Raw genomic sequence first — 20056 nt, forward strand, 5'->3', positions numbered from 1 at the left:
TGATCCAACTCCGCCCTTCACTGAAGAGATAATGAATACCCATATTTCGAGGAAGTTTAAGATGCCCACCATCAAAGCCTATGATGGCACTGGAGATCCCGAAAATCATGTCAGGACATTCTCCAATGCACTGTTGTTGCAGCCCGTGAATGATGTTATTAAGTTTCAAGCCTTTCCTCAAACCCTGTCATGGATGGCTCAAAGATGGTATAGTCGTTTGCCACCAAATTCGATCGGATCCTTTAGAGACTTGAGTCAAGCTTTCAATAAGAAATTTATTAGTGTAAGAGTGCATGAGAAAAGTTAAGCATCTCTCATGAGCATTGTGCAAGGAGCAAGAGAGTCCTTGAGAGACTATCTGAATCATTTCACCAAGGAAGCATTGAAAGTCCCAGACCTTGATGACAAGGTAGCTATGATAGCACTACAGCAGGGAACTAGGGACGAGTTCTTCAAGATGTCCTTGGCCAAGCGCCCCCCAGAAAGTATGTTGCAGCTCCAAGATAGGGTCGGGAAGTATATCAAAGTAAAGGAAAGTATGAGGAAAATGATAGTGAATAACGAGCCTACTGGTGGCAAGAAGCGAAAGACTGATCGGGAATATTATGCTAAGGACAAGTATCCTAGAACTGAGCAAAACACTGATTCAACCCCGAAGAAGGGAGGATCAGGGCAAAAGTTCACCGAGTATGCTAAACTAAATGCTCCTAGAAGTCAGATCTTAATGGAGATTGAAAGAGATAGGGAAGTCCGTTGGCCTAAACCCCTAAAAGCTGATCCTACTAAGCTGGATAAAAGCAAGTATTGTAGATTTCATAAGAACGCTGGACATGACACCGATGAGTGTAGGAAACTGAAAGATGAAATAGAATTCGTTATTCGAAAGGGAAGGCTAAGCAAGTATACTGGGGATGGAGGAGATAGGAGTAATAATGGAAGAAGGAACTTTGATGATCGCAGAAGGGATCAGGATGATTAGGGGCAAAATCCCTAACCAAGGGGACCAGTGATTAACATAATTTTTAGGGGAACACGACCCCGAGGGACAGTTATAAATATAATCTTCGGAGGGCCAATTGCAGCTGGTTCGTCTAAGAATTCAAGGAAAGCATACACTAGAGAAGTTATGCATATTGTTTGAGAAGCCCCGAAGAGGGATAGGACAGGAGTGACAATGACGTTTGATGATTCTGACTTGGAGGGTGTAAAATTTCCTCATAATGATCTGCTGGTCATAACATCGATAATAGGGAACAACCAGGTGAAGAGAGTCCTTGTAGACAATGGAGCTTTAATGGACATCTTACTCCATGATACTTTTATAAGGATGGGTTACAATGATTCTCAATTGACCCCAACTGATATGCTGATATATGGATTTGCTGGAGTGGAGTGCCTCGTGGAAGGGATAATTAAGTTGCCAATGACTATAGGTCATGAACCAAAACAAGCAACACAGATGTTAGACTTTGTAGTGGTAAAGGCCAGGTCAACTTATAAAGCGAGAAGAACGAGAATACATGCTTTTAAGGCAGTCCCCTCTTCTTACCATTCAGTGATGAAGTTCCTCACCCGAGACGGGATTGGAGAGGAAAGAGAAGATCAGAAGATGGCAAGGAGTTGTTATGTGGCCTCTCTTAGGGATGATGGAGCTGAGGGCAAGTTCTGCTTATTGAAGATCTGGATATCCGTGAGAATGACGAAAAAAGAGAGAAGCCAGCAGAAGACTTTATAAATACTTGGGTTGTCTCTAAAATTATTTTTGTGATTTTACAACTGTATTTATTATTTTTTGGAATTTATAAAATTTAGAAATCAATATTTCATTGATTATTTAGCTCTGAATGATTTTCTGATATATTTAATTGTAAATTTAATATTAAATTCCAGAATATTTCAAAAATTAAGAAATTAATATTTTATTAAGTTTGGAATATTTTGGGAATTTTAAAATTATTTTTGGAAAATTTTCTGATTAAATTCACCTGCGCGTTGATTCGTTTAATCGTCAAATGCGGGTCTGAGTTGCGTTCAAAAATGGTTTTAAAATTAAAAAATTTTATTTTATTAGTTTCAGGATTTTAAGAAATTTGTTAAGACTAAATTGAACTTCTTTCGATGGAGCTGGGGGCAAGATCTGCCTATTGAAGATCTGGATATCCGTGAGAATGTCGAAAAAAGAGGGAAGCCAGCAAAAGACTTGGTTCCGATTCCTTTGACTCCCGAGGACCCTGAGAAAGTAACTTTCATTGGAGCGACACTGGAGGAGCCCCTCAGAGGAAAGATGGTACAATTCTTACAAGAGAATAGCGATGTATTCGCATGGTCAGCAGCTGACATGCCCGGCATAGACCCGGAGCTGATCACTCAACAGATTAAATGTAGAGCCAACTCGTAAGACTGTGAAGTAAAAGAAAATAAGTTTTGCTCCAGAGAGACAGGAAGCTATTAAGCAAGAAGTAGATAAGCTCTTAGAGGCTGGTTTCATTGAGGAGATACAGTTTTCGGAATGGTTAGCAAACCCTGTGATGGTAAAGAAGGTTAATGGAAAATAGAGAATGTGTGTGGATTTCACCGATCTGAATGACGCATGCCCAAAGGACTCTTTCCCATTGCCAAGGATAAATATAATTATAGATGTTACTGTTGGTCATGAGATGCTGAGCTTCATGGATGGATTCAGTGGATACAATCAGATCAAGATGCGTAAGGATGAAATCCCAAAGGTATCATTCATTACCGACTTTGGTGTTTTTTGTTATCTTGGTATGGCATTTGGTCTCAAGAATGCAGGAGCAACCTATCAAAGGTTGGTAAATAAGATTTTCAAGGACCTTATTGGCAAAACTATGGAAGATTATGTTCATGACATGTTAGTCAAGAGTTTGTTAAGGGCTGATCACATAACCTATTTGAGGGAAACCTTTGAGGTATTGAGATATCATAAAATGATGCTAAATCCTGCAAAGTGTGCTTTCGGAGTGGGATCTGGAAAGCTTTTAGGTCTGATGGTCTCCAAGAGGGGAATTGAGGCCAATTTTGATAAAATAAAGGCTATCCTGGATATGGAACCACCACATTCCATAAAGGACATTCAGAAACTCACTGGAAGAGTTGCAGCTCTGGGACGTTTCATCTCCAAGTCCGGGGACAAGTCTTTACCATTCTTTAAATCCCTGAAGAAGTTTAAAGATTTCATATAGACTGAGGAAATCCATGAGGCATTTGAAGAATTGAAGAAATATATGGTTCAAGCCCCATTATTGGCCAAACCAGCTCTGAATGAAACCTTGTACTTGTACTTGGACGTTTTAGAAAATGCCTTGAGCGCTATATTGGTTAAGGAGGAGCTTAAAATCCAGAAACTCATATACTATGTTAGTAAAATTTTGCATGGAGCTGAGCTGAATTATTCAACTATCGAGAAGTTTGCCTTAGCCTTGGTGACGGCTTTAAGAAAGTTGTGTCCTTACTTCCAGGGTCATAAAATTGAAGTGCTAACAAATCATCCTTTGAGAAATATTATTCATAGTCCCAAAGCTAGTGGGAGGCTGATTAAATGGGCAATAGAATTGGAAGAATTTGGCATCAAGTACAAGCCACGAATGGAAATAAAAGCCCAAGCATTGGCTGACTTCGTGGTGGAATGTACCATACCCAACCAAGAAGTCGGGGGGCAGGAAGGTACCATACCTCAAGACACAGAAGATAGCAAAGGAGACAAAGAAAAGGGCGTTAAAGAAAAGGAATACTAGGTTCTTTATTTTGATGGGGCATCAAAAACAAATTCAAGCGGAGCAGGGCTAGTTTTACAAAGCCCGGATGGGTTCCTGATTGAATATGCTTTGAAGCTAGACTTCCCAACTACGAATAATGAAGCAGAATATGAAGCCCTAATAGTTGGCCTAGGCCTAGCGGAAACACTGAGGGTCAAGAACTTAAAAGTCTGTGGGGATTCGAAGCTGGTCATATCCTAGGTCAAGGGAGAGTTTGAGGCAAGAGATGATACAATGGATAAGTATGTTCGCCTAGTAAGGGCTGCGATGACTCAGTTCAATGAATGCCACATTGAGCAAATTCCAAGGGAGGAAAATGCTAAGACGGATGCGTTGTCTAAGTTCGCTTCATCAGAGTTAGAGAAAAGTTCAAGAAACATATATTTCCGCATTTTAAAAACACGGAGCATTGATGTTAAGCTTGTAGCCCTTATAGGGTTGGGGACATCATGGATAAATCCTATTAAGGCCCATATTCAAACTGGTTGGCTACCAAATGATGTGACTGAACCACGAAAATTGACTGTTCGAGCACTGAGATATTCCTTGATCAATGGGATTTTGTACAAAAGATCTTATGTGGTTCCTTACTTAAGATGTCTCAGACCTGATGAGGCACATTTGGCTCTTGAAGAAGTACACGAAGGTATCTGTGGGCAATACCTGGGGGCAGAGCACTGGCTCATTAGATAACCCGTTTAGGCTTTTATTGGCCGAAGATGATGACCGATGCCAAAGACTACGTGAGGAAGTGTGAACGTTGTTAGAAACATGCACTAGTTGTTCGACAACCTCCTGAGATGCTAACTTCTATTAATTCTCCCATCCCTTTTGCTATGTGGGGAATGGATATACTTGGGCCTTTTTCCCATGGCCACAACTCAAAGGAAGTTCCTGATTGTAGCCATAGATTATTGCACTAAGTAGATTGAAGCCAAACCTTTGGCTAAGATCATAACTAAGCAGGTTGCACAATTCTTGTGGGAAAATAGCATGTGCCGATATGGAATTCCCCGTATCCTGGTTACCGATAATGAAACACAGTTCAACAATGAGGAATTCAAGAAGTATTGCGAGGAGAATGAGATTGAGTTGCGGTTTACCTCCGTAGCTCACCCGTAAGCCAATAGGAAAGCAGAAGTGGCGAATCGTATAATCCTGGATGGACTGGAGAAGAGGATCAAGAAATCAAGGAATAACTGGGTGGATGAAATACTCCCAATACTATGGCTTATAGGACTACTTGTAAAGTCACTACTGGAGCAACTCCCTTCATGTTAGCATATGGGGTAGAAGCGGTTGTTCCTGTGGAAATCTCACACTCGTCTCCCAGAATCCAAGCATACAACGCTGAAAAAAATGAGGAAGGGTAAATAATAGCCCTTTTAATTGATGAAGTACGAGATGAGGCACATGCCAAGATAGTGGAATATCAGAAAAAAGCTTCTTTTTACTACAACTTAAGGGTAAAGGAAAGGTTTTTCAAATAAGGGGACTTGGTTCTAAGAAAGGTGGAAGCTTCTGGCGTTGGACAGAAGGGAAAACTCACCCTAAATTGGGAAGGGCCATACAAGATCAAAGGTGTTCAAGGAAGGGGATCCTACAAGCTAGAGACTATGGATGGTTTTGAAGTCTCGAGAAACTGGCACGCACAGAACCTAAAAATTTACTATGTATAAGATGGATGAGCATGATTCTTACTTGTCCAAGTGACAAGTAGGTTGAAAAGCACCTTGAAGCTTTGCTTGCTTAGGATTTCATGTTTTAGTTTTATAAGACTACTCTTTCAAATTTGAGGTTTATTAAGACTTTTGTAAGGGATGAGTCCCAAAAGTTTATGGAATTTATAAAATTTCAAAAATATGTTTAAAATCCATATGGCGTGACAAATGAACTAAATGTAAGAATTCCAATAAGAGCATAAAGTTTGATAAATAAATCAAGTTCGAATAAGAAATGCAAAGTTCAATAAACAAGATAGTCTCAAGGATAAAATAAGATAAATAAGCCACGCAGGGCTAGTAAAACTCTAAGAAGCGGAGGTGTCCTCGGTATCCATATCGTCATCCCCTCCGCTCTCGCTGGATGTCTCATCAGTCCCAGTCTCTGAGGAAGAAGAGTTGTGGTCAGCTGCTGAAGGCCTAGAAGATGACTCGGGAGGAGGAAGAAACGGGTCCTGAGGGATGTCATCCGAAACGACTACGTGGGTACGAAACCTCTGTAGTATTGTCTCATTATCAGGGCACACATAGTCTGCTGGGTTGATATCGGGACAAGCCTCGTTCACGGTCCCAAGGGCCGTGTCCCAGCCAGTCCTAAAAAACCCAGGGAACACCGTGTTGTCCCTTACCCTCATAGACTGAGTAAACTCCTCCGAGTCCAAATAAGAATCAATGGCTCTTTGCTTCTCGGCCCTCAGCACGACCAGTTCAGCATTTGACTCTCCTAGCTCCTCCTCCTTACGCTTCATCTTTCTCTCTAGCGAAGCATACTTCTTCTGCTGCCTCCTAAGAGCGTTATCAACGTTATCTGAGGCCTTCTTCCACGATTCATCTTGCCTCACAACAGCTTGGAAATAAGCATTAGACGGACACAAAATAGTAAACAAAAAATGTAAGGTAAGAGAATGCTATATGTGTATAAAAAAGGAAGGAGTTTGAGGAGAGGGGTCGTATCGAGGCCAGAGATTGAGCGCCCATAAGCTTTATTATCTCCATATCTGGGCCAACTACGATGTCAGTAAAGTCCTTGGGGGTCACACCGTGGTAGGTCCAATCCCATGCATGTTTCGTGAATCCAACCACGATATCCCAACGACAGAACCCCCAGAGAGGCTGGAAAGCACCAGTGGCAACACAAGTGGGAGCAGCAGCAGAAACAGGGGCATTTGGGACTTCAGTTCCCCCTGAGGAAGCCTCCACCATAGGCTCCTTATGCTTCCTCAAAAATCTAGGCTCCAAAGCCTTTCCCCGAGTATCCAACCCTATGAGTCGGGCCTTTTTCATCCTCGTCGTCTCCTCAACAACAAGCAGATTATCTTTATTGATTTCCTTAGCAGCGGCAAAAAAAGAGAAAAAAAATAAGTGGTGTCAATAATGCATGAAAAAAGAAAAAACGAGAATAGAAGAAAAATACCCTATACCGAAACTGAGGAGAGCCCCACTTGGATAAGGGGAAACTCCTCTAATAAAGTCCAGTGGGCAGTGACACCATTATCCTGGATGAGCTCATTGTAGATAATAGTCTCCTCGGGGGTTAGGTGAATGGATTTGAGGCTACCATCGCTGACCTTCCCGAAGGAAGATTTGAAGAGCGTGCCCCAGTCTCCATTCTCCCACCTTAGCCCGACAAAACTACTCCTTCGGTGTTGGTTATTGTTAGGGATGGAATAACCTTTACATTATAATATTCTATACTTTTTACAAGTCCATCCTTTATAAATTAACCTCTATATAAGAATTAAATCGCTTAAAATGTAATTATATATATATCCAACAATAGTCGTGTTACATATATGGCAATTTAAGACCTCATAAAATATTTATCCAGTGTTGCTTGTGATAATGATTTAATTGTTTGGGTTGACACGACATCCCTTAATTTGCGTGTCCATAGTAGCTCGTCAACACGATCACCTTCTTGTTGTGTCTTCTAACCATTTTGCAAGATCTTTTTGCTTCAAATCGGAGTTGGTTTCTTTCATTTTACGTAACTCAACACGAATACTTTCAGTAATTTGGGTTCGCTTGCTCTTAGGTGCCATGGCTAGTTAGAAAAGGTTGGTTTCGAATGATATAAAATCTATCTAATGGTGTATATATGTTTAGTAAAAATACCAAAAGACATTGTACATGTATGCATAATGTATCTACATTGTGCATGCATAATGTATCTATATTTTAAATAAATACATATTCATGAATCTTAAAGTATTAAAATATGTTTGAAATTCTAGTATTAAGATATAATATATATATACATATATACATATATATGCCTAGTAAAAATCAAAAAATATATATGATATATATTTAAATTATGATTTTTTATAAATTTATATACAAACCTTTATTAAGGAATAACCTCCCTATAGTAATATTTTTTCCCAGTCCTAAAAATATTACTATATAGAGGTTTTACTGTAAATTTTTTAAGCTTCGAAAGTTCGAGTCGATAAAATTACATATATAATTTAACTTAATACAACAGAACATTCACATAACAAAACTTCGTATAAGAATAAACTCTGATAAAAATATTTATTTCATTATACAATGAATGAGGTAAGGTAGGGCCACCTCTACCCTATGTATATATTCATTCCCTTTTCTTGTTGATTGACATGACATTCACATGGCCAAAGAGATCTAGTTGTAGCAATTGATATGGCTTTTTGATGAATGATTCTAACTTGCTTTTAAATGAGGTCCTTCTTTGTTTGGCTTGTTGACATGCATCACACAAACCATCAGAGGAGTAAAACATGTTTGGTAGACCTCTCACCAAATATCTCATCACTAATTCATTAAGATTATTGAAGTTGAGGTGAGAAAGCTTCTTGTGCCAGTTCTAACTTTCATCTACTGATGCTTTTCTTATTAAACAGGTTTCAGTTCCATCAGTATTTACATGAAATTTGACCTTATGAAAACAACTTTCTTTGTGACCTTATGAACTACTTCATAGTGATCTTATGTATTTTTGCAGTAGAAGACTTCTTGTCAGGATTTGAGCCATCGAGATTTCACCCATCAGGAATTGCTCCATCAGGATTTGATCCATCAGGATTTGTCCTGGTGGTTTTAACTTTATATGATGTATGCACATTCAATTTAGCAGTTGTATTTGAAATAGCCATTTTATTGAATTTTGGTAAAGGATCATAATTATTGTGAAACAAGCTATGATAATATTTACATGTGTAAATAGAATGTCAAATGCTACCATAGTGAAAAAAAGGGTTCTGTGATTTGTGAAATACTGATCTACCACTAATATTAGACTCAGAAATTTTAGTGGCTTTCTTTTTAATCTTCCTGCAATCAATAGCAATATGATTAGTATTACCACAGTTAAAAGACGCTTTTATAGGAGCATCGAGAATGTACTTATAATTGCTTGCTTTATTTATTTCCTGTTTTCCATTTCCTACTTCTTTTTTGCACTAGATTTGTGAGTCCTAGCACTCACTTCACAATTTTTTTCTAGTTAATTTTTAAAGAGAAGACCTATATTTTTATCTATCTTTTCCTTGACTCTAAATTCAACTTTCTTCTTATCAGGAACTTTAGAGGTAGACCCTACTTCATAAACTGACTTTATTCCATTTTCATCAGTACTGACAAATTTCATAGGTGTGGTGTTATTAATAACTTTATTGATATTCCTATCAGTAAATTTATTATAACCTAGACATTCCTTCCAGTTTTTGTCACTAATGAAGTTATGAACTTTTCTTCCTGAAGTCATCCATATTTTAAACACTTCTCTTTCTTTTTCAAGAGTTTCCTATAGCATGGCATACTTAATATTTATTTAAGCTTCATTATGTTGAGCCTTTTTACAGGCTTTTTCATTTTCATGCCTGCATAATAACTCAGCTTCCAAGTGATCATTTCTCTTTTTAAGTTCTTTATTCTCAACAATTAGACTGTCATTTTTAATTTACTTATTCTTGAAATTAACATTCATAGAATATATTAAAGTTCACAATTCAAACATGTTATCAGTATCAATAGGGGAAACAACTGAAGGTACCTTATCAGTTCCTGACACATCCCCTCCATGAGTTTTCATGAGTGCAAAACATTCATCATCATTGTTAGTTCCAGATGTGTTCATCCAGTCTTTGTTGGAGTTTGATTTTAACAATGCTTTTCCAGTTGACTTGAGGCACTCAGTAGCCAGATGTCCCATTTCATTGCAGTTATAACAAGTCACCTTAGCCTTATCAAACTTCCTTCCCTTGGTGTATTGTACCTCATTTTTTCTGAATTTTCCTTTTCCATCACCAGAATACTTTCTGTTAAAGTCACCTTTTCTTTGTGGTTTTACAAACCTCATCCTTCTAAAACTTTTCACCAGGATGGCAGCCATTTGAACAACTTGAGGATCATCTAATTCAATCTCAGAATCCTCTTCAGTATATGTGTCAGGATCTGATGATTCATCAGTATCTGACTCTTCCACAATGTTCCTTCTTCTTGGCCTTTCAATCATCTTTTCCTTGCCTTTATAAGTTTCAGCATTTAGCGCCACATCCTTTATTTTCTGACCCTTTATGTTTTTCATCTGTTAAATCTCCAAGTCATGGGTTTTCAGCATTTCATGGACTTCATCCAGTGTCAGTAAATCAAGATGATATTGATGCCTGATTATAGAGGCTTGAGTATCCCATTTTTCAGGAAGAGCTCTCAGAAACTTGGTGTTTAAGTCTTCCCTGTCATACTTTTTTCAAACCAATGATATATCATTTAGCAGTGTCATGAATCTATCATAGATGTCAGTAATTGACTCATCAGCCTTGGCATCAAACTGTTCATACTCTTGCACAAGAACATCTCGTATATTCTTCTTTATTGCCATTGTACCTTGTAATTGTATCTCCAAAGCATCCCATATCTCTTTTGCAGTTTTGCATGCAATTACCCTGTTTGACATCACATTATCCAATATAGAGTATGTTCCTGACTTTTGCATCCTTGGGCATTGCAGCCTTCTTAAGATCTAACCATTATGATTTCTCTTTGCTGTGTAGTGTTTAGGAACAATTGTAGTCATGGACACAACCTTCTTAGGATAAGGAGGTCCTTTGTTGATAATATCAACATATGCATCGTCAATAGTTTCAAGAAATATCAACATCTTTACTCTTCATGTAGTGTAATCAGTTTTCTTTAGAATAGAAATTTTCATGCTTTCATACTTACTTTTAGACATTTTTGATCTTTTCAAATTAACAGTTAATTTGAATGCTCTAATACCACTTGTTGCCCAGTAAAATTAATTGTTTAAGGGGGATTAGATACAATTAACTAACAAATCGATTTATTACCGATGTAAAGTAATCTATACTATACTATAATAGGCGGAATAGAGATAATTTGGTTCAACGGTTTGGTTCAACGATAATTCCCTAATTTTGATTATTACAAAATAGATAAATAGTGTTATATATCTAATAAACTACTAAATTATTAAACTACTACTAAATATAGTATACTTATCCTACTAAACTACGAATACAACTTATCCTATTATTAAAATATATAAATTATAGTATTATATATCTGCTAAACTACTAGAAATAGTCTATTTATTCTACTAAATTACGACCACATGTTATTCTATTATTTTTATTATAAATTTATAATTATTATATATTTATATAAATATTTTAAAAATATAATATAACTTAATAAATAAAAATTAAAATATTAATGGGACCCGTGCATCGCACGGGATTTATGCTAGTAATAGTAATGAACATATAAATCAAATAACAGTTTTTTACGCTTCGAAAGTTCGAGGTGATAAAATTACATCTATAATTTAACTTAATACAGCAGAACATTCACATAACAAAACCTCGTATCTATATTATATTATAATAGCTGGAATAGAGATAATTTGGTTCAATGGTTTGGTTCAACGATAATTCCCTAATTTTGATTATTACAAAAATAGATAAATAGTGTTATATATCTAATAAACTACTAAATTATTAAACTACTACTAAATATAGTATACTTATCCTACTAAACTACGAATACAACTTATCTTATTATTAAAAGATATAAATAATAGTGTTACATATTTGCTAAACTACTAGAAATAGTCTATTTATTCTACTAAATTACGACTACATGTTATTCTATTATTTTTATTATAAATTTATAATCATTATATATTTATATAAATATTTTAAAAATATAATATAACTTGATAAATAAAAATGTAAAATATTAATGGAAACCCGTGTAAGAATAAACTCTGGAACCAACTTAATCAAGTTATAGTTAAGAATTAAAAAAAATAATTTATTTCATTATACAATGAATGAGGTGAGGTAGGGCTCTACCCTGTGTATGTATTCATTCCCCGTCGTGTGCATATATATATATATGGTAAAAAAGGCTCGTCTTTTTCCAACCTGAAAAATCTCCGGCGGCCGGCGGCGTGTCAGTTACTTTTAGGTCAAATTCTGCTCCTTATGCCTCTTCTCCTATATTCTCTCCGTATATCACTCTGCTTTTAATTCAATTTTTTTTATATAATTTATTATTATTAAGGTCTTCGCTTTAATTCACTTAGATTACGATTCCTTATATGTTTGTGTGCATAGATGCGTTGATCTTTATTAACTTCTATTGCCCCTTGTTTTATCATTTCCTTTTGTTTATCTTTTTTTAGCTGAATTTTTTTGCTGATTGAAGACACTTCTGTGGTATTTTTTTCCCCTAACCAAAATTGAGAAATGGTCTCTTATCGGTCATTTAGATCTTACTGACCGGACTTTTAGTGAATGTTTAATAGCGCTGGCTTTCTTTTGTAAAGAACGGTAAAAACCTATCTTGTGAGGATTTTTGGTTTTATTTCCCATGTTAATTAGGGTGTTTTTTACCCTATGTACTGATCTTTACTTTCTATCTATGTACTGATCTTTGGTTCCTCTTCTGTGATGAATGATGGATCATAATCATGGTTTACCCAATTAAGATTGTGGTTCTGTCACTAGGTCTAATTACGCACTTGTAAAATTTGCACATATTTTCTTTTTACCTTATCAAATAAACAAGACTTCATGCACTATACGAGAAAGATGAATCTGTATTAAACTCCTAAAACCTTATATACTAACCTCAAATATATATCTGTAACATAGAGGTTAATATGACTTGTAAACAGGTGCTGAAGTCAATTTCAAGTATGACTACGGATCAGGGTAGAAAAATTCCATTATCGAAGCCATTTGTAACTAAAACAGGAACGGCCAATAAAGGAACCGTTTCACCTTCACTTGGTAAGGTTGATATCAGTGCAAGTGAAAAAGCCTATAGTTTCCAAGTTGCTTTGGCTGGTGTGTCTGGCAAAACAAGTAAGTACTCAATTTTATCTTATTATTCCTTGCCTCTTTTCTCCTATACATCCATGCGTACAGAGTACGCACACTATAAGCTCTTGTATCTTTTATTTAAAAGACAATCTTATTTATGTTGTAAAATAAAAAATTATTATAAAGTAAAATATATTTTTCTTCAAGTTGGTTGAAAAAGAGACATCTTTTAATAGATTACCACATAAAGTTGAGACTGCACTTAATATCGCTTTTAAAGTGTGGTATGATCATGTGTCCAGCGTATGCGCACAAAGTTAAATTTCATGAAATATTGTTCTAGTTCCCGTTGAATGGTTTAGTGAGTTTATCAGATTTTAATTACCATAAGGTTGAAAGAGAAACCACTTTTTGTGTGTGTGCCCGTTACTTTATTATTGAGTATGAAAGAGAAACAACTATAGTTTTTTCTACTGACTGTTACATGCTAATTATCTTACAGCTTATGAAACGGTTTGGGGCTTTTCCCCTATTTAGCATAGTATCAGTTATTAAGAGCATTTTGCCAAATAGCATAATTTCTGCAAATTTTCCACTATACATCAGTACACCTCTTAAAAGATGTGTTATCACTTAATTTCTAAAATTCCGCAGCTATGACTGAGCACATTCTTGTGTTTCTTTCAATTGAACAGCTTTAATGCTACTTAGTTTAAAGTGCATAACTTATTGAGGATATTTGTTAACGGGATGTCAACCGGGTTGATGGGAATTGGAATGTTACTCCGACGTGTTAGCTTTTAGTGTGGGAATTAATGTGTTGGAGTGGCAATTTCATTCCCATGGGTAACTTATTTAATATTTACCCCTTGGGATTCCAAAGCATTCCCATTTCCAATCTCTTCATTCCCCGGTCACATCAATAATCCAAAAGTTCCCATAAATATTGTATAAGCCTAAGCCTCAGTCACTCAGATGGATCCTCATTTCATTTATCTGATACTTAATGTGAAAGGTAGCTCAATCATATTCCCCTATTGAATATGAAATGCTTTCAAAAAAGGGAATTTTATACTTTTAATTCTTGAAACCATAATCTATTTTCAGAAACTTCCAATCCAAGAACTATAAATACATCCGTGTTAGCGGTATTCGCAACAAAATTATAATCAATTGCCAGAATTACAGGGACTAGGTCGCTGAAAGTCTTGCTTCACTGGTTTAAAGAAATTGATTTCCCGCTAATCAGAAAAGAGTATCTCCTAAACTGGAATAGGAATTTAATTAGGGGATTTTGTTGTCACCACTCATTTTCCAAGCCTTCCGTTGTCATCGACAAGAGGGCGAGAATAATGGGCAGCAGCAAAAGATAGGTTTCTGGCAACCCTAGGCCCTAGAGGTGTGCAAAGCATTACTTACCATCTATAAGATATTGTATATTTGTATATATGCATTAATCATATGTGCTCCCCATCATTCCCAACTTACACGGCGTTTTAATCCTATGCACCATGATACTGCAATTGTCAAAATTCAGTAATAATTTTCTGCAGTGATACATGTATGCTTCATTATCTGACTTGTCCAACAGATTGTATACTTTTGGTACAAATTACAAATATTGATTATTGTGTAGTGATTCTTTCCACTTCAATGTATTAGGTGATTTAAAGTGCAGTGTCCGTGATGACGGAAGGGTGAAAGTAGAAGGCATGGTCAAAGATACCAGTCTTCAAGATGCCAATGTCCTGTATGAAGCAAAAATGCAGGAATGTTCCCCACCTGGACATTTCTCCATTTCCTTCAATTTGCCTGGACCTGTTGATCCCAGGCTGGTTCAATTGAGTTATAAACAGGGTATCCTGGAGGTTACCGTGATGAAATTCAGAATACCATATTTTGCAAACCACCACCACTGATTTCCATCACAGTGTAGCATCTCGGCACCTTTCAAATAGATTGAGAATCTCATTTTGGATATTTTCTTCCTTCATTTTTTGTCTTACTAAATTCAAGAATTGCGATGCTGATTCACATTGCTGTAGGGTTTCTGATAAAGATGCGAATGTTGTGTTCTTTGATTAACTTTGACTCCCATTGAATTGTGTCAATGAGTAATTTTCAGATGTATTTTTAATAATTCTGTATGTCATGAGAATATTATCATGGTTTCAACTTGTCATATTTACATATATGTACGCAATCAGATGCTCTTTGAGACCATAATTTGTGTTGGAGATTATACAATGTCTATTAGATGATGATCATTACTTTTGGGTTTAAAATAGTATAAAATTTCAATTCTGAATACACATTTGATGGTACAAAGTGAAAGCAAAAGTAGAATAGAGGCAGAAAAAAATAAGCAGCAGCAGAAATAAAACAGTATCAATACTTAACAACAGTGTAGTGTAGACAAGGTCACTTAATATTTGGTAGGAAAAGATCCCAATGTGTATATTCCACAAATGCCTTGAGGCTTGCCGATATTTCTCCTAAATCGAATGTAGCCTTTTTCTCCCCACTTTGATCCCCATGAGTTCTTAACAATGATGTAGTCCATATCCTTTGCTGTTCCATATCCAACTGCAGTCACTCCATGGTCAAGCCGGAATCCACAAAACCCATCAAATACACCCTACAAGAAACAAATAATCATTAGTTGATCCTCGGATTCCAAGATAATTAGTTAAGAACTGACAACTTCGGTATGTACGTGTTGTGGAGATAATTTAGAAGATCTACAGATATATAGTCTATGTACATATATATGCTTCCAATCGAGATAGATTATATGTATATGCAAAAATGCTTCCTTGTGTATCAGATCTCAGAAGGCTTACACCACTATAAAATTGGAAATCACGTCCAGAAGCCGAGATAGCCACACTTATGGGCTGGTGTGCAAGTGCCTTCAACATGCTCTCCTCATTATTCTTTGGTACGTTATGGTACCCGTTAATAGTCACGACCTCAGTTTCATCCTGAAACATGGCATATGAAAGAGTGAAATGGATGAACAAGTATAATTACCATCATAAGTAGATATTATCTCAGAAATAAAGGATAATTAAGGATCAGCCTACTTAGGTAGAATAATTTTAGGAGGCGGTTGACTCATTACTGGTATAAGCCATTTACCTTGTTCTCATCACAAGTGCCTTCTTTCATGATATAAGGGTAGTCTTCCTCTTTATGAAGCCCACCATGAGTCATGATGTAGGTGAATGCATGTTCCATGAGACCTCCATGGCAACCATTATCGGAAGAGGTGTCACAATCAACTAGTTGTTGCTCAGATAATGATGTTAAATTTCCAGTCACAATTTGGTTTATTCCCTCGACAGCAGCCACTGTTGAGAATGCCCAACAACTTCCTGCACATGTTCAGTGTTGATCAAATGCAACTGCATTTTTCCATATTATCCAATTTTCTATGACTATATCTGTATACTTACCACATGAACCTTGGTTCTTGACATTAGTGACAGCTCCTTTCTTTCTCCAGTCCACAGACTTGGGAAAATTCACAACATCTTTGTAAATGAAATCTTCAGGACTTGAGTAGTCTTGCCTCATGAAGTAGTCGACATTGAGGCCCAAATACCGGTTTCTGAACTCCGCATGGCTTAAATCAGCGAACTCATTCAATCCAAGCCAGTAGTTGCTAATTCTCTTGTTTGTTTCGTCAATGTGCATCAGGTTGTCCTTAAAAATCTCAAATCTATGCAACTTGTGTTCAATACTTTCATAAGTCTTGCCATGCTCTGCTCCCCATGATTCAAAAAGATGATTCAGTTTAAGATTACATTTCAAATCATCCGAGGAATAACCCATAATAGAATAGTCAGGAGCCAATGCATCGCAGGCAAAATTTGCCCAGAAAAAGCAAAGAATGAGTAAAGTCAGAGGTGATGAAAAAAGTGTCATTCCCCTCAAATAACTGAATTATGATGTAAAAGATGAAAGGCAGAGGGAGGATGAAAGAAGATACATAATGGTTTGTAAATGGTTCTGACAGCGTGAGACTTTCAACATATTAAAGTCAGGTAAAGTTGTTGAAATGTACACAACTGAACAATAGGAGGCGTTAAGATTGGTTTTCTTTCGGTAAAACTTCAGGAACAAGCATGTCCTGTCCTCTTCTAGGATCATATTTTAAATTCGAAGTTGATGTTGAAATGTAGTATAACTCTTTCAGTCTCTACATGTACGGACTATAAGACTATGGCCGCCTACTGTGTCGCTTCTCTCAACTGAGTTGAATTCATATAACCCTTTTCTTAACTGGTTGCTCAATTACTGGAATCCTGCATGAATGATTAAATTTTTGGGCCTCAACCACCGCACAATTTTCTTTGATTAGTTGAATAGTTAAAGTGATCAAGCGTTTATTCCCGCTAATATTTATCAAAAAAAAAAAGATTACTCTATTTCATTCGCATATATATATTTGCGATAGCAAAGTGTGGAGGATGTGAATCTCAATAAAATTTCAAGTTGATTTGTATTAACACTTATATTCCTTCCATAAATTATCTTATTGAAAATTGAAGCTCTACTTTCTGTTTTGGCATCTCATATGAATATGGGGGAAACATTACTTTCAAATGTTTTTTTTTTTGTATAACAAACAACTAAAAACCCAAAAAGCAAGTTAAAATTCCTCACTTGCCCCGACACCAGTAGAAGCAAGTTAGCTCCGATTGGGGAAGATATGGGGTCAAGTATGTGGAACTTGTTAGTATTTGTTAACAAGCACTTAACTTTAACAACTACTCTGATTAATACACTAGATCTAGATGTTGCCTTCCTAGTAACTCAAGCTTTACCAGATATCTCATGTCTAACGGTAGCAATAATCTCTTTGATCTCACCAGCAGGCAGCACCACATATATAATTAACTTCTTCTCTAATCACTCACTCTCCGCTTTTTCCGTCAGGCATATGCGGTCTCTCTCAATTCTCCATCAGGCATAAATACGGACAACTGTACGGAATAATGACATAGAAAATATCAAGTAACCATGATATAAACACTGTTGCAGCTTAGTATATCGATGTGCTCAATTAACGCAATACAAAGTAACCATGTTTATGTTCAACAATTACCTGCAGCAGTAGTTTGTTCATTGTTCATATAAGCTCTTACTTTTCCACAAGAGTGCAACACAGCCCAATCTTTTCAATTATCACTTCCCTTGTAGAAATAATTTCGTCAACTGGCCTGTCGCTGATGATTATTCTGACAGTGATGTAAATTACATGGGCTGTAGGTTCTCGTCATCTGCTATATGAATATACAATTCAGTTGATGAAATTTCAGTGTCATGATTATTACAAACTTTTAGCAGGGCCGCCTCTTAAGAGATGCTTGTGAATCCTAGCATAAGGGCAACCACGGGACAAGCTTGGCCATTATTATTAATCTAAAGAAACACACATACATGATGGTTCTTAGCAGTCAGCAGTCCTCCATAAGATTTTAAGTACTGTGAGAATTTTAATGGAAAAGTGAAGTCAGCCAGTTAGGTAAAGCTTGAAACAATAAGGAACCCTAATGGGTGAACTAAAGTGAACCCATTCTAAGGGCACAACTGGAATAATGAGAGAATTCTTATCGGCCAAATTTTATTTCCCAACTAGATACCTGAAGTAAAAATGCACAATACATCTTTTATACATCTCTCCCTTGAACAGAAACTCATGCAATGATTTCTCCAGAGAGGAAAAAACAGAAACTCACACGATTGACGTCCCATAAAGGGCGCAAAGGGAGATACCGTACACCAAGAAGTGTTGGTGAAACTCACACGATTGATCTCTTGGGAAGGAAAAATGAACTAATCCAACGGAGGGAGTATTATTTATGTCAGAGGCTAAAATGACCAAATTACATAATTACTGGTTAGATCATAAAGAAAGCAATTGCATCGTATCGATATTTGTCGTCCGTAATAAATTTATTCTAACTTGTTTGAAATTTGGATTTTTAACCTTATAAAAGGTTTCAAAAGAAGAGTACAATTCATGAGCTTTGTGCATCTTCATTCCATCAAACTATAAGGCATATGCTTGTCATGAAAAAGTCCACGTTCCTAATTTACTAAGAACTAAAATGGTGTTTGTTCAAATGAAATCCAAATCCAAATTTCCGAAAAGGTAATTTGTTCAAATCCAAAATTTCAAATAAAATCCTGGTTATCAAACAAAACAGGCCAAAACTTTGTTTGCAGTAGATATCGTAAGGTAGCTAGCTACCTACGGACCCAACTGTGTCCTAACCTCAGGAAACAGCAGACAATACGACACTGATCAAGGAACAAGAGAAGTAATAGAAAAAAGACCCCCTCCCCCCTATGTAGCATAATATAAAGAGTATAGTAGCAAAACCTGAGTTATCATGTCTGATGCAGAGAAATAATATAAGAATAGTCAATTAAAGAAGGATGAGGCAGTTGTTATAGAACGGAAGCAAAGGGGACACAATTATCAAACTGTAGCACGACCAATACAAAAAAGAACAACATTAATACGAGGAAAGAAAAAGATGTCAAACGAAAATAATTAAAATTTGCATAAGCCTTGAAACTGAATCGCAGTAGAGATTGCTAATTGGGGGAAGAAGAAGAAGAAGCGTGCTGTTGTTGTTTGGGGAAATAGTAAGGAGGTGAATATAAAAGAGAGGCCAACATGCAGGAAGGTAATATTACTTCCTTGAACAACCTAGCCACTGTCGCCATTGCTTGTCGCGACGACCCCGTTCCCCCTTTTCTTTACTGTGTTTGCTTCGCTTAAACAAGTGTGTCTGTTATTTATGATTTGGATTTGTATTCTGCTCAATATATATAACTAAACTTTAGAAATTGTGCAAATTGTACACAATCTTAAAATATCAAAATGTGTGTCTAAAGTTACAAGAAATATGTAATGTGTGTATAATAATTATTTTTTTTACCTTAATTGGAGTAATGCGACTTTAACTATTATTTTTTAACAGAAAAAATAATTTAATTATAATTAACTATAAAAACTATTAGAAACTATTAGAGGAGTGGTTGAATAATTTTTTTTTAACACCCGATAGCATTCCGTCAACTGGTGTAATCAGCCGTTATTTTCAGAAGGGTAAACATGTAAATACGTAATTTGAGTATTGTATCCTTACAAACAAACACCTGCGTATATATTTCTAAAAAGTTTTCTGTTAACTAACAGTGGCTT

General features: G+C 36.3%; 1 protein-coding gene and 1 long non-coding RNA gene across 2 annotated transcripts; one reads left to right on the forward strand and one right to left on the reverse strand.

Annotated features, from left to right (window-relative positions):
• The first annotated feature begins 11834 nt into the window (after positions 1-11834).
• On the forward strand, positions 11835-15092 carry LOC141702453 (uncharacterized). The gene is made up of 3 exons (XR_012567111.1): positions 11835-11971; positions 12684-12873; positions 14494-15092. It is a non-coding gene; the product is annotated as an uncharacterized LOC141702453 (long non-coding RNA).
• A 113-nt stretch (positions 15093-15205) lies between these two features.
• Positions 15206-17120, reverse strand: LOC141702452 (cysteine protease XCP2-like). Its single transcript, XM_074506128.1, has 4 exons — positions 16290-17120; positions 15973-16208; positions 15675-15815; positions 15206-15469 (listed from the first exon to the last, which is right to left on the reverse strand). The coding sequence occupies exons 1-4, from the start codon at positions 16759-16761 to the stop codon at positions 15257-15259; spliced, it is 1062 nt and encodes a 353-aa protein (XP_074362229.1). The 5' UTR covers positions 16762-17120; the 3' UTR covers positions 15206-15256.
• Between the last annotated feature and the right edge of the window lie 2936 nt (positions 17121-20056).

Source organism: Apium graveolens, unplaced genomic scaffold, assembly GCF_009905375.1.
Source record: "Apium graveolens cultivar Ventura unplaced genomic scaffold, ASM990537v1 ctg5143, whole genome shotgun sequence".
In the NCBI taxonomy this organism is placed as follows: Eukaryota; Viridiplantae; Streptophyta; class Magnoliopsida; order Apiales; family Apiaceae; genus Apium; species Apium graveolens.

Bases quoted from the DNA above. Each gene is read 5' to 3' on its own strand.
- LOC141702452 (XM_074506128.1), bottom strand. From the start codon at position 16,761: ATGACACTTTTTTCATCACCTCTGACTTTACTCATTCTTTGCTTTTTC. The intron at 16,209-16,289 runs GTAAGTATACAG...GAACATGTGCAG, and splicing joins CAAGAACCAAGGTTCATGTG to GAAGTTGTTGGGCATTCTCA. The intron at 15,470-15,674 runs GTAAGCCTTCTG...TGTTTCTTGTAG, and splicing joins ATTTCCAATTTTATAGTGGT to GGTGTATTTGATGGGTTTTG.